At 44.7% G+C, this 27,508-nt stretch overlaps 1 protein-coding gene across 1 annotated transcript; it reads left to right on the top strand.

The window, feature by feature from the left end:
- GDF10 (growth differentiation factor 10) lies at nucleotides 1-27,508 on the top strand. The gene is made up of 3 exons (XM_048858937.2): nucleotides 1-576; nucleotides 10,575-11,482; nucleotides 26,420-27,508. The coding sequence occupies exons 1-3, from the start codon at nucleotides 282-284 to the stop codon at nucleotides 26,609-26,611; spliced, it is 1,395 nt and encodes a 464-aa protein (XP_048714894.2). The 5' UTR covers nucleotides 1-281; the 3' UTR covers nucleotides 26,612-27,508.

The raw sequence follows: 27,508 nt of genomic DNA, 5'->3' as shown, positions 1-27,508 counted from the left end.
CCCCCGTGCCCCCAGCCCAGCCCGACCTCCCCCAGCCCCGGTGCCAGCGCTGCTCACCTCGCGGGCCAGGGGATTGGCCGAGCGGGCTCGGCATCAGCAGCGCGGAGGGGTCGCTCCCACCTCCCCACCCCAGCCCGCATCCCGGGGCACCAGGAGAGCGGCTGCAGCAGGGGGAACCTGGAGCCCCAGCCAGCGGGCGCCGCTAGCCAGGCTGCAGCATCCCCGAGCCGGCGCGCGGCTCCGCAGCTCCCCGCGGGTCTCGGTGCAGCAGGATCCCCCCGATGGCCGGCCGCCTGGCGTGCTGGCTGCTGCTCTGGGCGCTGGGGCAGGGGGGCTGCCACACGCTCCCCGCGGAGGAGGAAGGTGCCAGCCGGAAGCCCAGGCCCCCAGCGGCTCCCCTGGCCATCGCCTCCCCCAGCAGGGACCCCCCGGGGGGCTCTTCGCCCTCCCCGGCGCTGGGCAGCCTCGCTCAGGACGCGGTAGCTGTCCACATGCTTAAACTCTACGAGAAGTACAGCCGGGAAGGCAGCCGGCCTGGGGACGGCAACACGGTGCGCAGCTTCAAAGCCAGGCTGGGTAAGCCCCTTGGGGAGATCCGCGTGTGCTGGGAGGGGGGGAGGGGGGTCAGAGGCACTGCGGGGTTGGGGGGCACCGGGATCGTGGGCAGAGCTCCGGCCCTCCGGCGCAGGCGGACCCCTGCGAAGCTGTCCCTAGCTGTGCGGAGTGTCGGTGACGGGGGCTTCCTTGCCTAGATCATTGAATCCTGGACTGGCAGGGTTGGAAGGGACCTCAGGAGGTCATCTAGTCCAACCCCCTGCTCAAAGCAGGACCAAGCCCCAATTTTTGCCCCAGATCCCTAAATGGCCGCCTCACGGATTGAACTCAGAACCCTGGGTTCAGCAGGCCCATGCTCAAACCATTGAGCTATCCCTAAGCAATGCTGGACGTTTCCCTGCAGTAACACCTACGCTGCCCCGTCGCTTTGCTCCGGGAGCCACGTCCAGTCTTCCTGCGTGCCCAGAAGCCGGCAGAGTACGCATTTGTTTACCAAAAAACTACTGTCCGCCTTTTTGAGAGCAGCCCTTGGCGTGGCAGAAAGCTATCAGCCAGGGGAAGCGGTTGCCCAGAGGCCCTCCCGCTAGTTCAGAGGGGTCTCCTCGCTCCTAAGATCATTAAATAGTCCCCAACTAGGATGACAACTGTGCAAACTTCACCGATTTTTTTTTTTTTTTTTGCATCCAAGTCTTTCAAAGACTCCCAGAAGCTGCTGTTAGAAACAGCGCCACCTATGGGACTTTCTCTAACGGCTCACTCTCTTCCTGTGGTACCTAGTATTAGCTCTAAAAAGATACAGAGCGGGTGGGGGAATCTGTCTTCCTTTGATGTAGGGTAGCAATAGGAGACCGGCTGCATCCAAAACGCTTTATTCTGAAACGCGTTTGATAAATAAATCTAGGAAACTGTCCGTCACTTAACTGAAGAAAAGCCATGTTCAATATTTAGACTGATGCTTATTTGGCACTTTGTTAAAAAAAAAATTACATCACTGACATTAGTGCCTGAGCAAATGGCATCTTTAGGAAACCTTTTCCAGCACAGGGTTAAGATATTGTTTAGACTAATTAGGAAAGATCAGCAAAATAAAAAAAAACCCTCCCTTTTGGAATTCCAATACATGTATCATTTTTCTCGCTTCAAAAGAGGCTTTTCATTTTAGTGCATTCAGGATGTTTTAGATAAGCACATTCAAAACTTGAATCTGTGTCAGGATTTCTTAGGTTTTTAAAGACATTTGCATTCTGTGAAGTGCAATGCAGTATGTAAGATTTTATAGTAAGCAGTTATTAGCAAGTCATCGCTATAAAAATGCATGTTAACTTACTTTTCAGCATTGTAAGTATCTGTAAAATGTCATTTAAAATGAACAACATTTTCTGCACAGAGCTGATGCTCAGCTGAATTCATGTAAGGTTAAATGTGCACTTCTAGAGTTTTATTAAAAACCCCAGACATTTGGAAGGGAGATGAACCCTCCTGTATCAGAGCATTAGCCAACCATTTACTGACAGGGCCTAGGAAGAAACTTCCCCAATGGCAGATGATTCCCTAGCGTCCTACTACAGCATTTCTTGCACTTTCCAGTGAAGCAGTTAATACTGGCTACTGCCTGAGACAGGGTCCTGGACCACTGGTCTGATCTGTTAAGCCAATTCCTTCTTTCCTATGATGTAATCTTACTCATACTCTGGTTAATCTTGTTTTTAAAGTAACTCTAATAGACTTGGGTGGCTGAGTTTATTTTAAAACACACACACATACCATTTATTGAAATGTAATAGTACTTAGCATTTAAGTAGGAACATTTCTTACCCACAGTCTCACAGATCAACATAACTTCACAAAGGCGGGTATTTTTATATCCATCTTATTGATAGTCCAGCTGAGGTACAGAACATTGGAAGTAACTTGCCCAGACTCATACAGTGAGTAAACTGCAATGCCAAGTCTGAAACCAGTGTTCTGACTCCCAACCTAGTGTCTTCTTTACTAGATCTCCTTTCTTCAGCAGCCTGAAAGAGGAAAGCCCCTCCACCAGGCCCCTTGTGGCTGAGTTATTAAGGAAATAACATTCTTTTCTCATTATTGTCCCTGGTAATTTACAAAATATGGATTACTATTTTTTGAGATTAACTATAAGGGTGCCCAAGACCAATATGGGAGAAATGATCTGATTTTCCCTTCCTTTCCCTCATGCTATTCCAGAGTTCTTGGAAGAGGGGAAATTTGTGGGGCAGGGAAGCATCACTTTCTTTTAGCAACATACATGAAATTTCTGTTCAGATCACATCTATGGCAGCCCTTTACTGTGATAGGCAAAACAATGTGGCAGCTATAAAATCTGTTCATTTCCCTCTTCCAGTGATAGCTCTAGGTTAAAAAAAAATTCTTGGGTACACCCTTCCTAAGATTCATATGGTCCGCTGTAACATAAGGCTGTTTGCATTAGGATATATCATATTACATATTTAAAAGACAGTTGGATCAAGCACTCTGAAGTTAAGAAATGCCAGAATTAGGGTTGCCCATGTGATCTTAATTTGTCCCCCTCGTACATATACATTATGAGACTGTCTTTAATGACAAGATCACTTACTAATGTTTTCCTCCACCGGATCCCTGCCTCATTCACTGCATAGCATGGATGGTGCTCACTGACTGAGTAGTGATTCAATATTTCTCATCTTCCTCATTCAAATGTAGCTCTGTGCCCTATTTGCTACACACCATCTAAACTTTGCACCGAATACCAAGTTAACTTCCTCGTGGGCTCATCTGTAGTGCTCCTTGCTGTAATAAGAGTGCTGCACAAAGAGCAATGGCATTACCACACAGGGGTGTTGGACAACCGGGAGGCACCAACCCTATGTTCCAAATGGGGATGTGAGGCAAACATATTAAGGCCCAAATTGGCAAAAGTATCTGCTCACTTCGGGCTCCCAATCTGAGACTCCCCAGGCTTGATTTTTGTTTCCAAGCACTCAGAACTCCATATGTTCAAAGCACAGCGCCAAACGGCTTCAGCTGCAGTCGTGAGTGCTCAGCAGTTCTGCAAATCTGGCCCCAGATGTTTCCCACTAGGCATCCAGAAAGCCGGACGCACAATTTATGACCACCTGTGACTCGCTGAGAATCACCTATGCTTTTGCAGCAGACAGAATTCAGTTCTCCTGGGCAGTATTCAAGCGTGTCTAAACCACGAGACTGTCCTTTCCATTCATGTCTCATTACTACACGCTTCCCAACTTCGTGAACAAACAAAGCAGGGCTCCAACACAGACCAGCCTCCTTTGCTACACAACCCCGACTCACTCCCTGAATACCTCCATCTTATGCACTGAATAAGACAGGGGTCATGCAGATGTGGGAATAGCAATGCAATCATGTACTTAAAGATTGCATCATAATGCACATGCACAAAGAGAGCTTAATAAAGGCACAGGCAACTTGGTCTCCTGCCACTTTGCCCACATGGCTCTTCCAGGGTCCCATTCCATTTTGTGGAGAACATCAAAATTTTGGACTTTTTGTTCTGAATTGGAATGAAACCAAATTTTGAAATGTTGAAATCCTCCTCAAAATGCAGCCTAGCTCTAGTCTGAAGTCATGCAACTGCTTTGGAGTCCCCTAGTGGAGTGTCTGCTGAACAGCCGGACTCCTTCATCTGGACCATGGACCTCTATATTGCCAAAACAATGGCTATGTCATCACAGAGAGACACTTTTTTCCATGCTTTCCTGACTGGAGCAGTGGCCACGCCTGGTGTCCAGCAGGACATGGAAGTGCTAAGAGGCTGTTTCTGCTTCTGCTCATGGTAGTTGGTATGGGAAAGCTTGTTGATATGTCTAGCCCCACTTTCCCAGTCTCCAGAGGCTTGAATAAACTGGGGCTACCCAAATCAAACCTGAATGCTGACCCTTTGGAGGGCTACCTGTCACTAGACTTCACCTTGTGATTGTATGACTAGACTTAACCCTTGAGACTGGAGCTGGCTGAAAATTTTCCAGTGGGAAAACTGCTCTTTCGGAAAATGCTGATTCAACAGCGTGACACTTTCTCGGGGATCTTTGGATAAATGCTGATTCAACAGCATGACACTTTCTCGGGGATCTTTGGATAAATACTATAAAAGCAATGTGTTGGGTGTAGTGAGTTCATCAGGCCTCTCAGGAGCTACTGTTACAGAACAATGAACCCTTTTGTCAGGTGGCATTTTGACAGATTCTTAGGGTCACAAACAGAATTGAAATGTTCTGTGGGAATGTGTCAATTCTGTCAACAGGTTCAAAAGAAACCAGCCAGCCTCATTTCCAGCCTGGCAGATGGGCAGGGCAGGTAAGCTGGCTGGCTGCAGGTATGTCACCTGGTAAGCCAACACAAAAGTGGATTGTCTCATGTCATTGGATCATCCCATTTCAATGGAAATTCCACAATGTCAGTGTCTTGTGTTGCCTTGGAACGAAGTGTCACAACTGTGGAATTTCCAGCTAAATGGAAATTCCCTTTTCCAGCCATCTCTGCTTGAAGCACTGTAGCCTTTGGACTTCTTTAAGGCACTGGGCTGAAACTTGGGAGGTCCAGGTTCAGTTCCTGGCTCTGCCACAGATTTCCTGTGTAACCTTAAGCAAGTCACTTAGCTTCTCCATGCCTCCATCCCCCTTCTATACAATAGGGCTAATACTTCTTCCTTGGTCTCTTTCAACTGTAAGTTCTTTGGGGCAGAGACTGTTTTTTACTGTGTGTGCACCACACTCAGCACAATGGGGCTCTGAGGTTGGTTTAGGCATCCAGATGCTACTGCTGATTAGATGCCTATATTAAAGTGTGAAGAACAGCGGAGATGCTTTGGCTAGCTAACATCAACAATATCAATTGAAGGCCTGTTTTTCAGCCCGGCCAACTGATGTCAAGGTAGATGTCAATATGATAAGGGGGCAAATGACCCACTACTTCAGAGACTATTGTAAGACTGATGATGGTGTTTTTAGGGGATGCCATGTGTTCTTGGAGCAAGTAAAAAGTTGAGTTTAGCAGGTAAAAGTATTCATTTTGCTGTACATAGCACCAGAGACATCAGATGGAAATAAACCGATTAGGGAGTTTACTCCATCAACCCTACCCCAAGACATATGGCATTGTACCCTACAAGACATTCTCCAGTGTAATGCCCAGTCTTAAATTTTTCCAGGAGAACAGAGTAGAAGCTGGACTGCTTGAGGCTATTCCATAGCCTAACGGATCTAACGATTAACAACCAATCTAAGCTTTCCTGTGCTTGTTTTCATCCTGCTACTTTTATTTATATTACCCTAGATCATCCTAATTCTTGCCCTCCTTGGCGTGCTATATTCTGTTGTCAGCTAGCTGTGTCCTTGGTTTCCATTGTCATCAGTGGGAACCCTATGCTATGGGACTCCAAGGACAGACTTTCCCTGTGGTGTTTATACCTTTCAGATCCATGCAGCTCTTGAAATATGTAAATGCTTTACACCTAGGGCTATGGATAAATTAGAAGGGAAGCTACCACTCTTTTGAGCCTGGAATGCCCTTACGGCTGTGTCACAGAAATAAAAACACCAAGATTTTGTTTTGATATATAACAGATTGAGGGCACGGTCTGCTGATTCTGGTGCCGTTTTCAAACGGCCCTCTAAAACTTGAATAAACTGTACCTTATGGGACAATTCAGGGGATGGTTTGAATAGCTACTTGCTCCACGGAATAACAGCACACGGTACAAGTGCTAATTACACAGGTATTTTGCATGCAGAATATTGCAATGCTTAGAGGTTAAGAGTCAGGTTTGAATCCTAAGGATCAAATCCTGTGTAATAGGAGTCTTGCCACTGACTACAGTAGGACCAGAACTTGGACATATGTGCCAAAACAAAGTATATTTTCCCCTGTGCATTAAACTAGACCCCCAAATGCTGCATACAGGGAGGAAGCATGGTCTACTGGCTAAAGTATAGGATTAGAAGTCCCACTGTGCCATAGGTTTGGTGGGTGACCTCAGACAAGCTTTATAGGTGAAAATCTTCAAAGGTTAGAGATTTACATCTATTTTAGGTTCCTAAATGTAGAAGTACCTCATTTACAGATATGATGAGTTCCCACTGTCCCAGGTGAAGACAACAGGAGCTGTGGGTACTCAGCACCTCTGAAAATCAAACACCCAAGTTTGAAAACATTGGTCTTAAATAGAGAAATAGAAATGAGAGAATGTATTTGTAAAATAGGGAAACATACTACCTGACTTATAGGAATATTAGTCTTAGTTCCTATCTAAAATACTCTGGAAACCTCAGATGTGTTTTCTGTTGTCAACTGCCCTCCCAAAACAGTGAGCAATATTCCACACCCTCCCATATTCTACATTGCATCTTCCTTAATCTCCTGTCTGATTAGTCCCTGGAAATAGTCATATTAATTACCAGTTGATTTGCATACTTACAAGAAGGCCTGGATGAAGGTGTATCTTCCATTCTGTACTGCAACTGGTGGCTCTTTGGATCAGCTGGTCCCACTGGGACTCAAATCCAGAACCTTGTGCATGTAAAGCAGACATAAGCACTACGGTGTGTGCATGTGGCCGATGGCACCTTACCCCCGATAGTGAGTTCCGCTGGGAATCAGCAACTGATGTTCCCCATTGACCATAACTGCTAGGATGGGGCAGAAGGGGAAAGGTAGCCTCAGAAAATAACTGGGTCCCAGATAACTTCAATAGGAAATGAACTGGCAGCCAACACTGTGATCAGTCTGGCCTGGTTAACAGTCTAGCAGCTTCATTCCACACTAGCTAAAGCTGTTGAGGGGCCTTTACCTCCCCAATCCATTTCACCTGGGTCTCTTGCTACTACTTGGCCACTGCAGAAGGACGTCCAACATCTCTTCAGCACCAGCTGTGTGCTTGATTGGTGTGATTATGAATTAGTTTCTGGTGGGGAAGAATTAGCAGAGCCCTGGTTTCATGTCCATATCCCTAGTAGTTGGGGGGTGGAGAAAGGGGGTGATGGGGTATGAAACTATATTGCACTGAAGTTCTGTGTGTGTACCTGCAGCTATGAAGGCATTTTGTAAACAGTTGCAGCAGAGTCTAGCAGATATCGAACTGGACTGTGAGTAGAACCTGGCTACTAGTCTCAGCTCTTGAGCTACTGTGTGACTGTGACCAACTCACTTCCCTTCTCTCTGCCTCTATTCTCCCCTCTGTCAAACAGGAGTAGTTTTACCCATCACTTGTGTAAAGTGCCTTCCGATCAGTGAATGAGAAGAGCTATATAAGAGCTAAGTATTAAGTCCTGGGAAGTAGGTAAGCACTCATCTCTATTACAGAGATAGGGAAGCTAAGGCAAGGAATATAAGTGACTTAGGCTACAAGTTAGGAGTGTGATTCCCCAGCCCACGTACACATACCCGTGCTAGCCCAATGAGAGCTAGTATGTGTATAAATAGTGTCGCTGGGGAAGCACAGCTTAGCCACGTCGAGTACAAACCTGCCTGAACCCTGTGTTGGAGTAGAACCCATATCTCCTGATTCCCAGTCCTACACTCTGGATCAGTAGATTACTTTCTCTGCAGAAGTGGGAGGGTGGGAATGGGGGGGAGGGTTAGAACCTCCACATCCTTATACCCCTAGGACTGAGTGTTCTAGGGTTACACACCTCCGATCTGTTCTCACTGGCCTCTTTTCCCCCTTGCATCTCTCACCTCTGACTCCTTCTTGCTGCCTTGGCCCTCATCTGCAAAGAAGCTGGAGTACAGACAGGCCTCTCCTGCAATGAAGCTGGTAGCCTTGTGCTGCTGCCCCACCTGTTGTGGCCGCCACAGCCCTGCCCCACTGAGCTATACCTATTCCTCCTAAGGAGGGCTCTGCTTGTTTCCTGTTGGGAACTGGCACTGGGGCAAGGGGGAAGCAGACAGGCAGACGAGTTGCCTGGTAAGGGGAGGCAGAGTTGCTAGAACTCACATAGGGCAAAAATCCCAGCTAGCCCCACTTCCTAGCAGCCAGAAACCCTCCCTCCCTGTTGGGTTGACTCTCTGGTGGCTCCTCCTTAGTGCCACATAACTGGAGATCCTCTAAGGTACACATGGCCTATGAACTACCCAACTAGTAGCCATGGGCAAGCCCCAAAGCTTGGAACTGGCTCCCAACCTAAGTATCCCCAAATCTCACTCAGGCTGGTTCTGGCCCATCTCCAGTTAGAAGCATCTCTATTACCTCAGTCTCAGAGCTCCATGGGACTTTCCTCATCCGAGACAAATAGTCCCTTCTTCTTTGCACCGGTACCCAGAGCAGAGGGAAGGGCGTCCAGGGAGACTGGAACCTTTCACCTAGCAGAAGCAGTGGTGACAAAGCCAGGGATGGCTGAGGGCAGCTATTGGGAACCAGAGGGCCTCTAGGCCAGATGTGGGAAGGAGCAGGAGAGCATGAGGAAGGTCAAAGGGTGGGATGGGAGAGCTTGAAGCAGCCACCCCATCCTGTCTCTGCTTTGCACTTCCCCTCCCTTGTGCCCCATCCTGTTAGTCTGCCCTGTCCTCACTGCATTAATACCCAGCTCTACCTAGCATTCTTCACACATAGATCTCAAAGCACTTTGCAAAGCAGAGCAGGATCCTTGTTCTCATTTAACAGGTGGTTAAACTGAGGCACAGAGAGATGAAGTGACTTGTCCATGGTCACCCAGCAGGACAGTGGCAGAGCTAGGAGTAGAACCCAGGTTACCTGAGTCCCAGGCCACTGCTCTGTCCACTATGCCAGTGGTTCTCAAACTTATTTGATCGTGCCCCCTTCTTTGTGTCTGTAGTATCTTGTGCCCTCCTTGGATGCCCAGCCAGCACCCACCACTCTCTGTTCGCCCAGCTCTGAAGGCAGAGTGGAGAGCGTCGGCTGTTAGCTGGGCACCAAGCTCTGGTATGGCATTGGAACCCTTACTTCTCTGCTGCTGCTGATGGCAGCGTTGCCTTCAGAGCTGAGGGCCTGGCTAGCAGCCGCTGCTCTCCAGCCGCCCAGCTCTGAATGTGCACAGTAAATTTTTTTCGTAACGCTTTTCGCGTTTCCACCAGAATACATTCCATACCCACTGGGGGGGCATGCCACCCACTTTGAGAACCTCTGCACTATGCCACTCTGCACGCAACAGTCAGGTCAGTTCCTCCTTCTCCGTGCTAGCTGGGCACTCATAGAGGATGCATTATGAGCACAGGAGATACTGTCTCGCTGCTGTCAGTGCCAGCATCAGAGTCCCTGGTGACTGGGAGGAACCTGCTTGGCTCCAGCACAATGCACAAGGGGAGGGGTAACTGTCATGGGGGCGTGGCTGCTTTGTCCCAGCCAATGGGAAGATGGTTACACAGCAGCAGAATGACCTTTGGGCGTGCATATGTGTATATAGGCTGAAAGCAAATCCTGGGTGCTGGCTTCCTGAGCTCTGGGCTTGTTGGATTCAAGGCTGTTCCTTCTCTCAGGATGGGGGAGAGGACCTGTGGGAGGGATGTAGCAAAGAGAGCAAGGTAGGGAAGGAATAGGAATGAGGAAGCGCAGAAGGAACTGGGAGGAAGGCTAGTCTTTTGGTTAAGGCAGTAGGCCGGAATACAAAAGGTCTGGATTCAGTTCCCATCTTTGCCACACACTCCCTGTGTGACCTTGGGCAAGTCACTTAATTTCCCTATGTCTCTGTTCTCCATCTATATAGCAGGGATGATCATCTTTCTTTTCTCTGCCTAGACTATAAACTCTTTTGGAGCAGGGAGTCCTGTGTGTTTACACAGAGGCTAGCACACTGGGGCACTGACCTTGTTGGGGTCTCTAGGTGCTTTGAGTCTCCTCTCACTTAGCTTGGTTTTAAGCTGGTGTAACTCCATTGAGCCCAGTCACTCTTGGCCTACAGTGGGGTACATGAGAAGAGCATTGGGTCTGTAAGCCCAACTATTTAGCGACACTTCGCATTCATGGTTAATTATATATTGTCCCCTGAATGTTGATCTGTTGGTCTCTCTTCACTCTCTTGCAGAGCTATTGGACCAGAAGCCCCTGTACTGCTTCAATCTAACGTCCATGCAGGACTCAGAGTTGATCCTCACTGCCACATTCCACTTTTACTCAGACAAGCGCCCCCGGCACCGGGAAGCGTTCTGCAAGCGCTCCAAGAACTCATCCTGCCGCCTCCTCCACTTGCCCCAGATCCCACGGCTCAGCCTCGTTTTCCGAAGCATTCTCCAGAACTCCGCCTATGGGCTGGTGAAAGGGAATGTCACAGTGTTCCTCCACAGGCGGGGGGCTTGGCAGATGAAGGACATCTCCCACATCATAAAGGAATCCAAACGGGATGGTGAGCTCGTCCTTTGTGCGGAGCTTGACTCTGGAGAGAAATACCAGGGCTTCCCCAAACAGCAAACCAATCACTTACCATACATACTGGTTTATGCTAATGACCTGGCCATATCAGAACCCAACAGTGTGGCCGTGACTCTACAGCGATATGATCCATTCCCTTCCAGCGATGGGGAAACCAGCCTATCCCCCAATGCTTCCACAGACACCCGGGTGAGGAGGGACATATTTCTTTCCAGCTCTATCCAGAACAACGAGCTGCCAGAGGTGGAGTATAACAACAACAAATACAACAAACATGACATATGGGAAAGTGCCTACAAGTCCCTAAAACCCAAAACCTCACGCAAGGACCGAAGGAGGAAAGGGCAAGAAAACACAGAGCTGCTCTCAAAATCTCAGATGCTACATTTTGATGAGAAAACCATGAAGAAAGCCAGACGAAAACAGTGGAACGAGCCCAGGATTTGCTCTAGAAGATACATGAAAGTGGACTTTGCCGACATTGGCTGGAATGAATGGATCATATCTCCCAAGTCATTCGATGCATATTACTGTGCTGGGGCTTGCGAGTTTCCAATGCCCAAGGTAGTATGAGTCTCTAGTGCTGATGCACTTGTCTTTATTTGCAATAAGTTGATTTTAAGATTACTTAGTCCATCTAACTGCTCCTTCTACAGTGGGATTTTTCCCTTCTTCACAATGCTGAAATGCGCCGCCCAATCTAGTTTAATGCAAATAACTAGCTCTTAAATGGTGCTTTTCATTCACAGATCTCAAAGCCCTTTTTAAAGTAGGTCAGTATCACTATACCCATTTTACAGTTGGAGAAACTGAGGCACAGAGAGGTGATGTGACTTGCCCAAGGTCACCCAGCAGGCTAGTGCTGAAGCCAGGAAATAAACCCAAGTCTCCTGAGTTCCAGTCCAGTGCTCTGTCCACTATAGGGTTTCCACCAAATTATTCAGAGCCTATTCTGAAACCTAACAGATATAGCCATTAAGGCATTTTTCTTAATATGAATCTGCAACTTACACTTCATCCCAGTATTTCTAGTTTTATGACCTCAAACCACAGGCATACGCAATGAATTAAACTATTATCACCAAATCTTCAACTTGCTTTTGGATGGGAGGGAAGATTCTACATTAATGGGGCTCAAGAATACATCTTATAATAATGTTACTGCAGTGTTCTGAATTACTTCTATAGAAGTAGATGAAACTTATTAATAAAGTTCCAAGCTGAAGTCCTGTGGGAGCTTTGCCTTCTAAATTTGACCCAAGATGTACATTGTGGTTATTATGATTTCCTGCTTTTCCTCTTCGCTGCTAGAACCCACATATGTCAAAACAATCATCTATCTAACTCCTCATTCAGCAGTACCAGACAAATGAGTTTTCTACACTCACTAGAGATGTCCTTCAACATCCAAATGTGTAGATATCATTTGTTCTCTCAACAGGGCACCATAATACTTGAAAATACTGGAAAGGATAATCTATGGAATTCTTATGAGATATGGAGAGAATTAATTTTGTAGAGACTTGGATTTTTAAATAACACACTTTCAAAGCAGGGCACAACTTATACAACTTCAGAAACCTGACAAATGTACATTTGTTGGGGAAGAGTCCACATGGTTTTTGTAAAGGGAAATCATGCCTCCCCAATCCACTAGAATTCTTTGAGGGGGTCAACAAGGGTGATCCAGTGGATATAGCGTACTTAGATTTTCAGAATGCCTTTCACAAGGTCCTTCACCAAAGGCTCTTAAGCAAAGTAAGCTGTCATGGGATAAGAGGAAAGGTCATCTCCTGGATCAGTAACTAGTTAAAAGATAGGAAACAAAGGATAGGAATAAATGGCCAGTTTTCAGAATGGAGAGTGGTAAATATTGGTGTCCCCCAGGGTTCTGTACTAGGACCAGTCCTATTCAATATATTCATAAGTGATCTGGAAAAAGGGGTAAACAGTGAGGTCACAAAATTTGCAGATGATACAAAACTACTCAAGATAGTTAAATCGAAAGCAGACTGCAAAGAGTTCCAAAGGGATCTCACAGAACTGGGTGACTGGGCAACAAAATGGCAGATGAAATTCAATGTGGATAAATGTAAAGTAATGCACATTGGAAAACATAATCCCAATTATACTTATAAAATGATGGGGTCTAAATTAGCTGTTACCACTCAAGAAAGAGATCTTGGAGTCATTGTGGATAGTTCTTTGAAAACATCCACTCAGTGGCAATCAGAAAAGAGAACAGAATTTGAGAATCATCAGGAAAGGGATAGATAATAAGACAGGAAATATCGTATTGCCTCTATATAAATCAATGGTACACCAACATATTGAATATTGCATGCAGATCTGGTCACCCCATCTCAAAAAAGATATATTTGAATTGGAAAAGGTACAGAAAAGGGCAAAAAAATGATTAGTGGTATGGAACAGCTTCCATATGAGGAGAGATGAAAAAGACTGGGACTCTTCAGCTTGGAAAAGAGACGACTAAGGGGGACATGATAGAGGTCTATAAAATCATGACTGGTGTGGAGAAAGTAAATCAGGAAGTGTTATTTACTCCTTCTCATAACACAAGAACTAGAGGTCACCAAATGAAATTAATAGGCAGCAGGTTTAAAACAAACAAAAGAAAGTATTTCTTAACACAACACACAGTCAACCTCTGGAACTCCTTGCTAGAGGATGTTGTGAAGGCCAAGACTATAACAGGGTTCAAAAAGGAACTAGATAAGTTTGTGGAGGATAGGTCCATCAGTGGCTATTAACCAAGATGAGCAGGGATGGTGTCCTTAGCCTCTGTTTGCCAGAAGCTGTGAATGGTCAACATGGGATAGATCACTTCATGATTATCTTTTCTTTTCATTCCCCTTGTAGCACCTGGCATTGGCCACTCTTGGGAAGACAGGATACTGGGCTAAATGGACCATTGGTCTGACGCAGTATGGCCATTCTTATGTTCTTACATAGAAAATGCTTGTGTACATGCAAACTGCTTAGATGAGCAGTTAAGCATAATGCACATACTGAGGACTTTTGAGTAGCAAGGTTGTATTACCTCTGTATTTGGCGACCACTTCTGCAATACTGTGTCCGGTTCAGATGTCAACAGTTCAACAAGGATGTTGATAGATTGGAGAGGGTTCAGAGAAGAGCCACGAGAATAATTAAAGGCTTGGAAAACATGCCTTATAGTGAGAGACTGAAGGAGCTCAATCTATTTAGTTTACAAAGAGACGGTTAAGGGGTGGCTTAATCACAGCCTATAAGTACCTTTATGAGGAACAAAAATTTGATGATAAAGGGCTCTCAATCCAGCAAACAAACAAGATCCAAAGGCTAGACAAATTCATACTAGAACTAAGGCACAATATTTTAACCATGAGAGTAATTAACCATTGGGAAAAAAATTACCAAGAGTTGTGGTGAATTCTCCATCACTGGCAATTTTAAAATCAAGATTAGATATTTTTCTGAAAAGATCTTCTCTAGTTTGAAAAGGAATTAATTGAGGGAGTCCTATGGCCGGTGTTAAGCAGTGGGTCAGGCTAAATGATCACAGTGGACCCTTCCGGCCTTAGCCTATGAATCACACAAATAATGGATAATGCTTTACATCAGAGAATCTCCAAAAACTGAAATAGGTGTCATCCCTTTTTACAGATGGGGAAACCAAGGCACAGAGGCCACCTGTGAAGTCTCTGGCATAGAATGTACATCAGACTCCCAATCCTGTGCTTCAGCCATAAGTCCCTTTGCATCAAAAAATCTGGGTTCTTGTGAACAAATTGATTGTCAGTTTTTCTGTATTAAACCTGCTGTTCCAGGCCAAAAGTAAGTGAAGAATTCTTAGTCGGAATACAAAAAAATCTTAAATCTGAAATATATCATAAATAGGCTAAGTTGTTTCTAAGGTAAGGAACAGCAAACTATAGACGTAGGTCCCTCTAGTTATTCAGGTGTCAAAACAAATCCAGTTTTCATGCTGTCACTACTTGGCCTTCAGAAGTATTAGGCATGTAGATGTATCTGAGCCACAGAGTTGAAATTCTGATAGATGCAGATCCAAAATTTGTGTGGGTTCAGATCTGTGGTTTTGGTTTGGGCCCGTCTCTTGTTATATCCCACTGTTCTGGAAAGTCTGCTTGCTGGCTGCTCACAACTTGTATTTCAGAGAAAATAAATACAATACTGAGATATAAAGCCAAATTTTCTGTCATTGCTTCTAAGTTTGAGCACCCACAATTTGAGCACAGAGAAGGGAAACTAATTTTTTGGATACAGTCTTCAGCTATCCACTTCCAAGCAGGCAAACTAATTTCCAGGAGTTTGGGGGGCGGGGGAGGAATACTATTTCTAAGGGCAAATACAAATGTTGGGACATGTAAAAACGTGGTCACCCAAAACGAGGTGGTCAAAAATGTGGGGATGTGATTTTGGATATCATAAAAGTTAGAGGTCAGGTTCAGGCTGCTCTGAAAACTTGTCCTAGACCAGCCAACACAGGAATGGGAGATTGATATGCTGTAACTAAAGAACTAAGTGCTCTATTTGTGGGATACAGTACTGGAGCCATGTGGTACATCTGGGATGCTGAGCATCAACAAATCAGAAGAGAAGTGTTTTCCTTTCTGCTGGGATCTTAATAATGAACTGACTAGAGAGTAAAAAGAAAAGGAGTACTTGTGGCACCTTAGAGACTAACCAATTTATTTGAGCATGAGCTTTCGTGAGCTACAGCTCACGAAAGCTCATGCTCAAATAAATTGGTTAGTCTCTAAGGTGCCACAAGTACTCCTTTTCTTTTTGCGAATACAGACTAACACGGCTGTTACTCTGAAACCTAACTAGAGAGTGAAGTCCTCAATCTATGCCCAAAACACAGGAATCAGCACTGCACACTGACACACCTTGCCCAAGTGCCTCTCCCCTGCCCTGGAGAGGCTTCCTGTGAGGTAAGGGATAAGTCCCTTTTCCATGGCCTGTCAATCACTATCCTGGGATTGCCAAACAATTGCCACTTCTGATGGTGGCCAGTTTTGATTGTGTGGACGCCTGTCTGCTGGGAATTGAGTCTCACTAACCAGTTCACTTTGATCTCCCCAACAAAAGAATCATAGAAATGTTGGGCTGGAAGGGACCTCGAGAGGCCATCAAGTCCAGCCCCCTGTGCGGAGGCAGAACCAAGTAAACCTAGATCATCCCAGACAGATGTTTGTCCAGCCTGTTCTTAAAAACTTCCAGTGACGGGGATTCCACAACCTCCCTTGGAAGCCAATTTCAGAGTTTGACTATCCTTAGAGTTAGAAGGTTTTTCCTAATATCAAGTCTAAATCTCCCTTGCTGCAGATTAAGCCCATTACTTCTCGTCCTAACTTCAGTGGACCTGGAGAACGATTGATCATCATTCTCTTTATAACAGCCCTTAAGATATCGAAAGACTATCAGGTCCCGCCTCAGTCTTTTCTCAAGAGTAAACATGCCCAGTTTTTTTAACCTTTCCTCATAGCTCGGGTTTCCTAAAGCTTTTATAATTTTTGTCACTCTCCTCTGGACTCTTTCCATTTTCTCCACATGTTTTCTAAAGTGTGGCACCAGAACTGGACAGAATACTCCAGCTGAGGCCTCAACCGTGCCAAGTAGAGCAAGACAATTAGCTCCCATGTCTTACATACGACACTCTTTTTAATACACCCCAGAATTATATTAGCCTTTTTCTCAAAGGCATCACATTGTTGACTCATATTCAAGTTATGATCCACTATAACCACCCCTCCCCGGCCCCATCCTTTTAAGCAGTACGACCACCTACCCAGTTATTTCCCATTTTTCAGTTGTGCATTTGATTTTCCTTCCTAATTGAAGTACTTTGCACTTGTCTTTATTGAATTTCATCTTGTCCAATTCAGACTAATTCGCCAATTTGTCAAGGTCGTTTTGAATTCTAATCCTGTCCTCCAAAGTGTTTGCAGCCCCTCCCAGCTTGGTATCATCTGCAGATTGTATAAACATCCTCTCCACTCCCTTATCCAAGTCATTAATGAAAATATTAAATAGTACCCAGACCCAGGACTGAATCCTGCAGGACCCCACTAGATATACCCACCCAGTGTGACAATAAACAATTGATATTGAGTACGGTCTTTCAACCAGTTGTGCACCCACTTTATAATAAATTCATCTAGATTACATTTCCCTAGTTTGCTTATGAGAATGTCATGTGGGACTCTGTCAAAAGCCTTACTAAAACAAAGATATATTACAGCTACTGCTTCCCACCTATCCTATCCACTAGGCCAGTAACCCTGTCAAAGAAGGAACTTAGGTTGGTTTGGCATGGTTTGTTCTTGAAAAATCCATGCAGGCTATCCCTGATAACCCTATTATCCTGCAGGTGCTTTCAAATTGATTGCTTAATAATTTGTTCCAGTATCTTTCCAGGTATCAAAATTAGGCTGATTGGTCAATAATTCCCAGGGTCCTTTTTGTTCCACTTTTTAAAGATAGATACTATGTTTACCCTTCTCCTGTCCTCTGGGACCTTGCCCATCCTCCATGAGTTCTCTAAGGTAATTGCTAACGGTTCTAAGATTGCTTCAGCTAGTTCCTTAAGTACTCTAGTATGAATTTCATCTGGCCCTTCCAATTTGAATACACTGAGTGCAGGGTCGGACTCTGGGATGGAGTTTGGGTGCAGCAGGGGGTGAGGAGTGCAGGCTCTGGGAGGGAGTTTGGGTGTGAGGGGGTGTGGGACCTGGGAGGGAGTTTGGGTGTGTGGGGGGGTGCAGGACCTGGGAGGAAGTTTGGATGTGGGAGGGGGTGCGGGCTCTGGGAGGGAGTTTGGGTGCAGGAGGGGGTGCGGGCTCTAGTCTGGGGCATGGGGTTGGGGTGCAGGAGGGAGCGCGGGCTCTAGTCTGGGGCATGGGGTTGGGGTGCAGGAGGGGGCCAGGGGGTCAGTGCTTATCTCAGGCAGATCCCGAAAGTGACCGGCACACCCCTCTGGCAACGGCTCCTAGGCAGGGGGGCCATGGGGTCTCTGTGCGCTGCTGCCCACAGGCACCAACCCCACAGCTCCCATTGGCCACAGTTCCTGGCCAATAGGAGCTGTGGAGTCGGCGCTCGGGGCAGGAGCAGCACATGCAGACCCCCTCCCCAGGGCTGCAGGGACGTTTCAGCTGCTTCCGGGAGCGGTGCAGAGCAAGGGCAGGCTGGAAGCCTGCCTTAGCCCCATTGTACTGCTGGCAGCTGCAGCTGGGGGCCCCCAGGCCCTTTTAAATCTCCCAGGCCCCTGGGCAATTGTCCCTTTTGCCCCTGTTGGCGGCCCTGCCTTCAGATTTGTTACCAATTCCTCCCTGTTGGTCAGAATCAAGTCTAAAATGGATGTCCACCTGGTTACTTCCTCCACTTTCTGAAACAAAAAGTTGTCCCCAGTGAATTCCAAGAACTTACTGGAAATTTTGTGTTTTGCCATAATACTTTTCCAACAGCTGTCTGGGTAGTTAAAAGAAAAGGAGTACAGCTCACTAGTAGCTCACGAAAGCTTATGCTCAAATAAATTTGTTAGTCTCTAAGGTGCCACAAGTACTCCTTTTCTTTTTGCAAATACAGACTAACACGGCTGCTACTCTGAAACCTGTCATTGGGTAGTTAAAGTCCCCCATTACTATCAGGTCTTGTGTTTTGGGTATTTCTGTTATTTGTTCTAAAAAGGCCTCATCCACCTCCTCTTCCTGATTTGATGGGCTATAGTAAACCCCTATCAAGATATCACCTCTATTTTTCCCCCTTTTATCTTTACCCAGAGACTATCAACTGATTTTCCTCTCACCTCCTTCTGGACCTCAGCACAAGTGAATATATTTTTGAAGTATAATGCAACAAACATCTCCTCCTTTTTTATCCCACCTGCACCAGCTGTAGCCCTCTATACCAGTATTGTAGTCATGAGACTTATCCCACACAACTGGAACCCTTCCTCATGCTGGCAAGCAACCTCTCAGTGGGACTACTTACATAAGTGTTCACCATCATCAGTGAGAATTTCACAAATGAGCCTCATGACTTTCAGTCACTCTGGATTCTACTCCACTTACTAAGGGGAGCAGCTCTGTAGCCACTTACCAACTCCTGGGCCATCCAGTCCCCTCCAGAGAGGCATGGTTTATGTCAGGGAGGACATATTGCTAACAACATCTCCAGGACCGCACCCTTGTCAATGTCAACCACCTAGCCCTTCTGGTGATGTAAATCATCACTGCTGCATTGACTTCAGTGCCGCTATGCTGACTTACACCAGCTGTGGATCTGGCTCTGTGTCTATAAGCATCTACCTAGCATTGAGTCATTGTGGAAAATCAGTGCTGTAGTGTGAGAGTATGAACAAAGAGCCACGCTTTAAGCAGCAACTCAAGAACTCCCTCTGCCAAGAAGTTCCTGTGCTTATTAAGCTCCCTTCTACAACACATCCTGGTTCCTTCCGGAGAACCAGGAACTCTACAACCATGCCACATCTGAAAGATTAAAACTTAAATTATAAAACCAACATGTGTACTCCCAACCATTCAAAATAAGCTTATTTACTCTACTGTGTCCTCTTATCAATTCCATGTAAATAGTCCTGAACAGTACTTTAAAGATTAAGCCTTGGAGGTGAGCTGATGAATCTCCCAGACCATTTCTCACTTCTGTTGAGGGAGAGAGAGAGTGTGAGAGTGTGGAGTTCCCTGTGTAGGGCATTGGGAAATACTGAAGATGAACCTCTGAAGAAGTCCTTTTGGAGTCTCCTCTAGGTAGGATCCAGGAGTTTCTGCCAAGTTTCAAATGTCTGGATGCTTTTGATCTCCATTTTGTTCCCTGGTCTCTGTTCAGGTAGTGCTTTTGTTATGTGTTGAACACTGATGTTTTGTTGCTGCTGAATTTTTATTTCAGCATCCCATTTTCAAAATTCCTTAAGGTCAGGCCACTTAGGTTTAAGCTTGATCAGTGACACAGGTAAAGCGTCTTCAGTCATCTTCCCAGCAGAACTTCTGCTGGAGATAGTCAGGATGTAAGTGGTGGTTGACCAAAATGCCAAGAGTGCTTTATATGGGTCCACTGATTTTGCAGAAGTCTTTTGAAACTCTGCACCGCTCTCTCCTCTTCCCTGTTGCTCTGGGTTATTGTGGACTACTAGTATGTTGTTCAAAGTCCTGTGAAAGTGCTAGGAATGTTTCAGAGGTAAATTAAGGTCCATTATCTGTTATAAGGCCTTCAGGAACTCCATGCTAGCTAATATTGACTTTCATTTCTGGATGACCTGTGCTGATGGAGTCTGTGAAACTATAGCCAAGTCAATATATCTGGAGAAGTAATAAACTGTAATAATATATGTATGTCCTTTCCAGAAAAATGAATCTGTGACTACCTGCTGCCAAGGTTGGTCAGGTAGCTTTGTAGAAAGGAATGGTTCTATCAATTGTTTTATTTTGTTTTGTTTTTCTTGTTTCATATCTTGCAGCCCTAAGGTCCGAATTTGCCTACTCAGATCAGGCCACCATATGAATTGTTGTGCTCATGCCCCACATATGTTTATACCTTGGTGTCCCTTATGGATTTTGAAGACCACCTCTTTCTGAAGTACCATGGGGATAAGAATGTGCTGTCCTTTCAGAAGCAGGCGATCAGCCATGTGAAGGTTGTTTTGTTCCTGCCTATATGGTGATAGGTCTCTTTAGAGTTGCCTCCTTCCATCGCACCCTCTTTAGCAGAGCTGAGTCATTTTCCTGCAAGTCTCTTCCTTTAGTTGTTCAACTCTAATTTGCTGAAGTCAGCTAGCAGATGTTGAAATTGCTGCCAGGACCAGATCAATGGAGACTTTGACATCTTTCTTTAAAGTCTTTTCTTCTTCCATTGGTGGCTGCTCAGCTGGGGCTCTAGGTAGCACCTGCTGCTAGGCGCGCTTTCCTTGATATGTGTTTAATGTTGAAAGAAAATATAGCATCAGCCATAGTGAAAATCTTTGAACCCTAGGTGGATGATCATCCAGTGGTTTTGAACCCAATGATGAGACTAAGAGTGTTTGGTCCGCTTCTATGTTAAAATTCAAGTCAAACAGTTATTAACTGAGCTATTCAAAAGCACAAGTGATTGCTAGAGCTTCCTTTTCCACTTGAGCTTGGTTTCTGTGAGCCTTCTTGATATGAATGCAATAGGTCTGTGGTCTCTTTCTGGCTGCTTTTTTGAGAGCACTGCTCCTGAAGCACGTGAAGATGCGGCCACTGCTACTGGGTTGGATAGTTTATCAAATATTTTGTGAAAATAGGTGGAGATAGCAGTAGGTTTTTTTATTTTATTAAATGCATTTTGTTGTGGGCTACCCCAGATCCAGAGGAGCTAAATTTGCTAACAAATTCCCCAAATGATTTATTATGCCCAGGAATCTTCTTGCAGCAGAAACATATTTGGGTTCAGGTAAGGCGAGTAATAAGTGATCCATGCATAAGAACATAAGAACGGCCATACTGGGTCAGACCAAAGGTCCATCAAGCCCAGTATCCTGTCCTCTGACAGTGGCCAATGGCAGATGCCCCAAAGGGAATGAACAGACAGGTTATCATCAAGTAATCCATGCCCTGTCACCCAATCCCAGCTTCTGGCAAACAGAGGCTAGGGACACCATTCCTGCCCATCCTGGTTAATAGCCATTGATGGACCTATCTTCCATTAATCTATCTAGCTCCCTTTTGAACCCTGTTATAGTACTGGCAGTCACAACACTCTCTGGCAAGGAGTTCCAGAGGTTGACAGTGCATTGTGTGAAAAAATACTTTCTTGTGTTTGTTTTAAACCTGCTACCTATTAATTTCAGTTTAATGCCTTCAGTTTGTCTAAGTCCAGATGAATTCCCTGTTTTCTAATTATGTGTCCTACAAATTTTATCTTCTCCTTTCCAAATTTACACTTCTCATTCAGAGTGATGCCAGCTTGTTGGAAGCATCTCAAAACTGCATGTAGTCGCTCACTGGATTCATTTTTATCTCTGCCAAATACCAACACATCATCTGCATGGCAGAGGCTGCCAGGCTAACCTGACAGAATCTGTGAGATTCTCCTTTAGAAATGTTCTGGTGCTGAAGATATGCACAATGGAAGATGATTGAAACAGTACCTTCCAAATGGAGTGATGAACGTAGTTAGCCGTATAGATTCTTTAGCCAGGGTTATTTGATAGAAGCCTGCTGTAGCATATAACTCTGAGAGGACTTTCAATTCCGATAACTGAGTTAATGTCTGATCAACTGTGGGAAGCATGTGTCTTTCTCTGCACAGGCTTTTTATTCACTTATGTAAGAGCCACACTAATGCAGATTTTGAAATTGGGCTTTGGTACTACACCCATCCCTGCACACCAGTCAGTGGATTCTTCTGTCTGGAACATAACCCCCATATCTTTCATTCTCTTTAATTCTTCTTTGACTTTCCCTCATAAAGGTATAGAGATGCAGCATGGGTCTGAGAGAGCAAAAGGAGTCACTGATGGCACCAGTTTTATTTTGTACTTTTTGACAGCTTTCCTGGCCCTGTAAAGATACGTGGAAACATCTCCTGTATAGTTTTTGCCATCAAGGCATTCCAGTTTCTCCACTATGTGTAATCCTTATATTGCTAGCAACCCTAGTAGGGGAGTTTTCAGTCTTTGTTTTACATGTATATATGTTGAAGAACTTTCTGTCCCATCTCCAGTTTTCCAAGGAACTAGCCACAAAACATCCAGTGTTCTAGCCCCACATACAATTTCATTTGGTCTTTGAAGATCTCCAACCCAGGATCAATTACAATTTGTATTTGGAATTGCAGTGACTGTTGCCCCAATATCAATATTCACTTTAAGATTTTGACTGTTTATTTATGCTTATGTACCAAGGTGTTGTCTGTTCTATCAGAGATGAAGTCCCTAGAAGATAGGATTCATTGTCCTCTGATGATAACACTCGTTCTTGGATTGTTTCCGCTATTCTTGGTGACCTGCACACTATTGCAAAATGCCCCCTTTTGTCGCTTCTCCCATGTTCTTCCTCTTTTGCTGAACATTGTTGCCATTCATGGCATGGTGTCTTTCCACAACTTCCACAATTTTTCCAAGCTTCCCTACTATAGCAGTTCTTTGGCCTCCCCCACCACAGTTGTGCATTGTTCTTATGTTGTAAATTTGGTCTGACTGCTCCATTCACATACATTCTTTTCTGTTTGCTGTGTCAGTGTTTTCTAATGCAGTCTCCCCTATGCTGCTAGCATGTAAGTCACATTGCTATTTCTTTATGGTTTCTTGCATTCTCACTTTTGCTATAGCTTTTGCTAGTGTGAGATCAGGATCTAACTGAAGCTGTGGTAATAAATTGGTCTTGCTTATACCAACAACTATCCTGTGTCTTATTAGTTCCTCTAACATTCCATATTTGCAATGTTCTGCAAGGCTATGAACTACTATTACTCCAGTAATAAGTCTTAGCTGTTTCCCATTGTTCTGGGCACCACCTATTACATTTGGCCCTTTCATATATAATATTCTGTCTGCCTATGAAATGGACATCAAAAGCTTCTTTCACTTTGGAGTAGTCTTTCTTTTCCTCATCAGTGACGGATAGGGCACATAATTTATCAGCATCACCCATGGCAAATATCAGGGCATTTACCTGCTACTCTTGTGTTTTTTCTATTAATACAGAAATCTATTGGAATTGCTGAAATCTCCAGATCCAGCCAGGCCAGCTGCCTGAGTTGACAAAATCAAATTTCTCTGATGGAGCCATTTGCATTATGGGTTCCATTGCTGTGCTGAGATAAGGCTCTGCATTCTTCCTGCTCCTGCTTTCATAGGTCTCCTCTCTGATTTTCCAATTCTCTTTTCTTTCCTCTACTCCTTTAGGGAGATGGATCCACTGCTGACACCATGTAGGGTGAAGTCATAAACACAAGAATCATGCTTTCAGCAACAAGTAGAGAACTCCCTCTGCCAGGAAGTTCCCATATTTATTAAGCTCCCTGCTGCAACACACCCTCGTCCTTTCTGATAACTGTGGAGGACCAGGAGCTTTATAATCATGCCACAAGTGCCTGTCTGTGAGATCTATGGTAGTGAGAGCTTTTTCACTTTCAGCCTTTGTGAGATTTCAAACCCATGAGTTTCACTTTGTCCAAGGCTCAAAGCCAAAAATGAAACTTTCCTGAAACTAGTTAAGTGTTGCCTGGTTTTTCTGTTTTCCAGGAGAGGGGGAAGTCAAAACCCTAAGATAACACCCAGTTCTTAGGCTGGCGTGAGTCAGGAAATTGGCATAGTAGGTATAACTTCTTACCTGGTGGGATTGTAGAAGAGGAAAGCAATTAATGAGGGTCTGAAGGTGTAAGGTACAAGGTGTGGGGTGGCTACTTTATCTTACACCTCCTGGCTGTTTTTTTTTCCTGTGTCAGCCCCACCCTTCTGTACTTTTAGGACCAAATTGCTCCTGAAGTGGGACTGGATAAGGAGTAAATGAAGACAGAATTTGGCCTGCAGTGTGTAGCTTAAACTCACTACCATGTAACATCTGGACCATGACTATACCACTGCCTCAGCACCATCCCTGCTGTGCCTTCAGCTCTGACTCTTGCAAGCTTTCCTTTAAGAGCACGCACTGGCACAAAGATAAAGCAAAAGCTAGCTCACAGTTGCTCAAAATTTGGGCCAGGCTTCCTGCAAGACTGGCAAAATTCTAAGCCTGGACTGAGTAAGGATAAGGCGCTAGACAAGACTTGTTCTAGGGACACTGTCTTGGAACCTGAAGGACCAGCACATAGCGTACCCTCATAGTAGAGCCAAGTTCCTTGGTTTAGTTTGAGAACATTTGAAAATTTTAGCATGGCTGAGTTTGTACTGATGTGCAGCTGTCGCTAAAAAGCAGCAAGAGATATTATGTTATGACTGTTAAAGTAAGAGGATCAAACCTGTTCTCCTAAAACCCTTCCCTGTATATAAAAAAAATCAAATGCATGCCAGGTTTTTCATTTCAGTGAAAGCAGCAATGTTCTTGTTATGGCAGGGAAAAACTAACTCTACCTTCTTAAATCATCCTACAGTTTCAGCTGCATGTGGTATTGTTTCTATCCTAAATAGCTGTGTAATGCTGCTGTGTGCTGTTCAACAGCTGCCATGTTCCATCCTAGAGGTTGCTGCATTTCAATAGTGGGTGAAGGGACTTCCTTCATATGAAACCCTGGATTTTCAGATCTGCAGGCATGTGTTTGCGTAAACTGTGTGCACCGATTTGGTACACAATTGTTCATGGCAAATGTTTCCCCATATGGCCAGATCAAGGTTTGACTATCAAATGTAGTGCTAACTAAGATATGAGCATCCCCAAGTTAAGACAAGCCTGAACAAGGAATTGCTGAAACAATTCACTCTTGTTAGTAAATAAGGGAGGCAGAAACTAACAAATGTGGGTATGTTTATAGAAAGCAACTGTTGTGGGTATGTTTATAGTAAGCAAAGTAGGAAGGAATACCCTGAGAGGATGAGCTTGCCTTAAATCTGCAAAGCGATTGGTCCTTACATGGAAGAAGTACATATGTTAGTAGCTAAGAAAGTTGTACGTAAGTTGGGTAGTGTATGACATGAATTGGAATTGTGGTACCACCTTGTATGTAAACCTCCCTGCAGCTGGGCTTGGCCAGCATAGGCGAAGAGCTGTTATGTACCTAATAAAGTAGCTGAGCAACAAGCCGGAGCTGAACTGCGTTTTTTGGATTGCAGAGTACTGGATGAAGTGTGCTTTCAGTACCTGGATCCAAATACTAAGAACTTATTCCTGGCTTATTTTATTACCTTGTACTTAACTCTTTCCATTCTGTCATACCTTTTTAAAGTCTCCCCATTGCTGAACATCACTGGTCTGTTGCCATTAGAAAACCAGTAGTAAAAGTAACACAAGCTGGGTTTAAGTGGTTTAAGGCACCACTATTGCACCAGTTGAACTGCAAACTCACTTCATACCCCTTTTGCTTTTGAGCCAATGGTTTCCTCCAAACATCACAGGCCGCTGGGTGCCAGACACCTGCTGAGGTGGAGGAAAAGGGAGAACCTATTGTGAGCAGGCAGGGGCTGAAGGCAGTGAGACCTGTCTACATAGCAGGGAGAGGGAATCGCCTCACTCCAGCTGCAAGTTGCAGTAGCCTCGCCATGCCCCCATCCTAGGTCATGGAGTGCTAGCCAGTGCTCTCCTATATGCACAAGCTAAAGGGAGTGTGAGCACTGCAGTCTGACCGATAGCTGCCTCTTGGCTAAGAATCCCGTCCAGGTAAGGGGGCAGGGGGTGTCTCTGTGCTTTGCACCCCTCTGGCTCACTGGCCTGAGAGAAGCCATGATCTGGGCTCATATTTTCATGTGTTCAAAAAAGAAAAAAAAACCCTACTGTTCTTTTCCAAGCCCATGGGAAAGTGACTTCCCATAAATGAAGGGGTAATTTATTTCCTTCTCTGTTCCAGATTGTGCGGCCATCGAATCATGCCACAATCCAGAGCATTGTAAAAGCCGTGGGAATCATTCCAGGCATTCCCGAACCCTGCTGCGTTCCTGACAAGATGAACTCCCTCAGCGTCTTGTTCTTTGACGAGAACAAAAATGTTGTTTTAAAGGTGTACCCCAATATGTCTGTGGAAACCTGTGCCTGCCGATAAGTCTACGCCAATGCTCCTTTAAGGAGACCAGCGCCCCCTGCCCAGCTACACTGGGAAAGTTGTGAATGGGAAATCAATTGGCCTGTGCTTATGAATGAATGCAAGTCTACAACTCCATCCACAGAAAGAATGAGGAGACTCTAAAGTAATACACAAGCTCCCCTCGAAAGATCTCCCTTATTGTCACCATGTGTCTTGCAAATTAACAGGGATTCATCAGCCAGAATTCCCTCACTTTAAAAAACAAAAACAAACAAACAAACAAAAATCCTCTTCTTAACCTGGCTAGCTAAGAAATCTGGCATTTAGCGTAATCACTTCTACTTAAACAATTTGCCATAAACGGAAGACTAAGATACATTCTTAGGTGCTATTTTCCTGACTGTTTTATCTCTTCAGCTAACCAAGAAGGTGAAAAATGGACTCTGCAAAAGCAGGCTTACTCTAGAATCATATTTTTTGTACAAAAATTGTAAGGTTTTTTTTGTGCCTAAAACACTCACTTATACCTTTTAATCCACATATTTATACTGAAAAAGAATGCTGTAATAAAAGGCTTAATATGTACATTTTTCTTTGGGATTAAAATGTAGTGTACTGTATAAGCTTTTATATATACAGTATGTTAATATAACCACTTTTGGTTACCTTTCCCTAATATATATTTTACAAAATTTGTATGTAACTCTTTTCCACAGTCACTTGTTTGCTGGTTAATTTCAGATTGTTAAACATATATATTCTCTGAATAACACAAACTATATAGTAATATGTTTAAATACTAAAAATAACCAAGATTTATATTTTTGTAAGTTATACTTTATATCCTCTAGATCGATTGTTAAATGCTTTTAACAAAAGCTAAATAAATTAAAGGTACAGTAGTATCTAAACTAG

The sequence above is a fragment of the Caretta caretta genome, chromosome 7, assembly GCF_965140235.1.
Source record: "Caretta caretta isolate rCarCar2 chromosome 7, rCarCar1.hap1, whole genome shotgun sequence".
In the NCBI taxonomy this organism is placed as follows: domain Eukaryota; kingdom Metazoa; phylum Chordata; order Testudines; family Cheloniidae; genus Caretta; species Caretta caretta.
Note: the sequence above shows the minus strand (reverse complement) of the source record. Positions and strands in the feature narration are given on the sequence as shown.

Bases quoted from the DNA above. Each gene is read 5' to 3' on its own strand.
- GDF10 (XM_048858937.2), top strand. From the start codon at position 282: ATGGCCGGCCGCCTGGCGTGCTGGCTGCTGCTCTGGGCGCTGGGGCAG. The intron at 577-10,574 runs GTAAGCCCCTTG...ACTCTCTTGCAG, and splicing joins CAGCTTCAAAGCCAGGCTGG to AGCTATTGGACCAGAAGCCC. The intron at 11,483-26,419 runs GTAGTATGAGTC...TCTCTGTTCCAG, and splicing joins GCGAGTTTCCAATGCCCAAG to ATTGTGCGGCCATCGAATCA.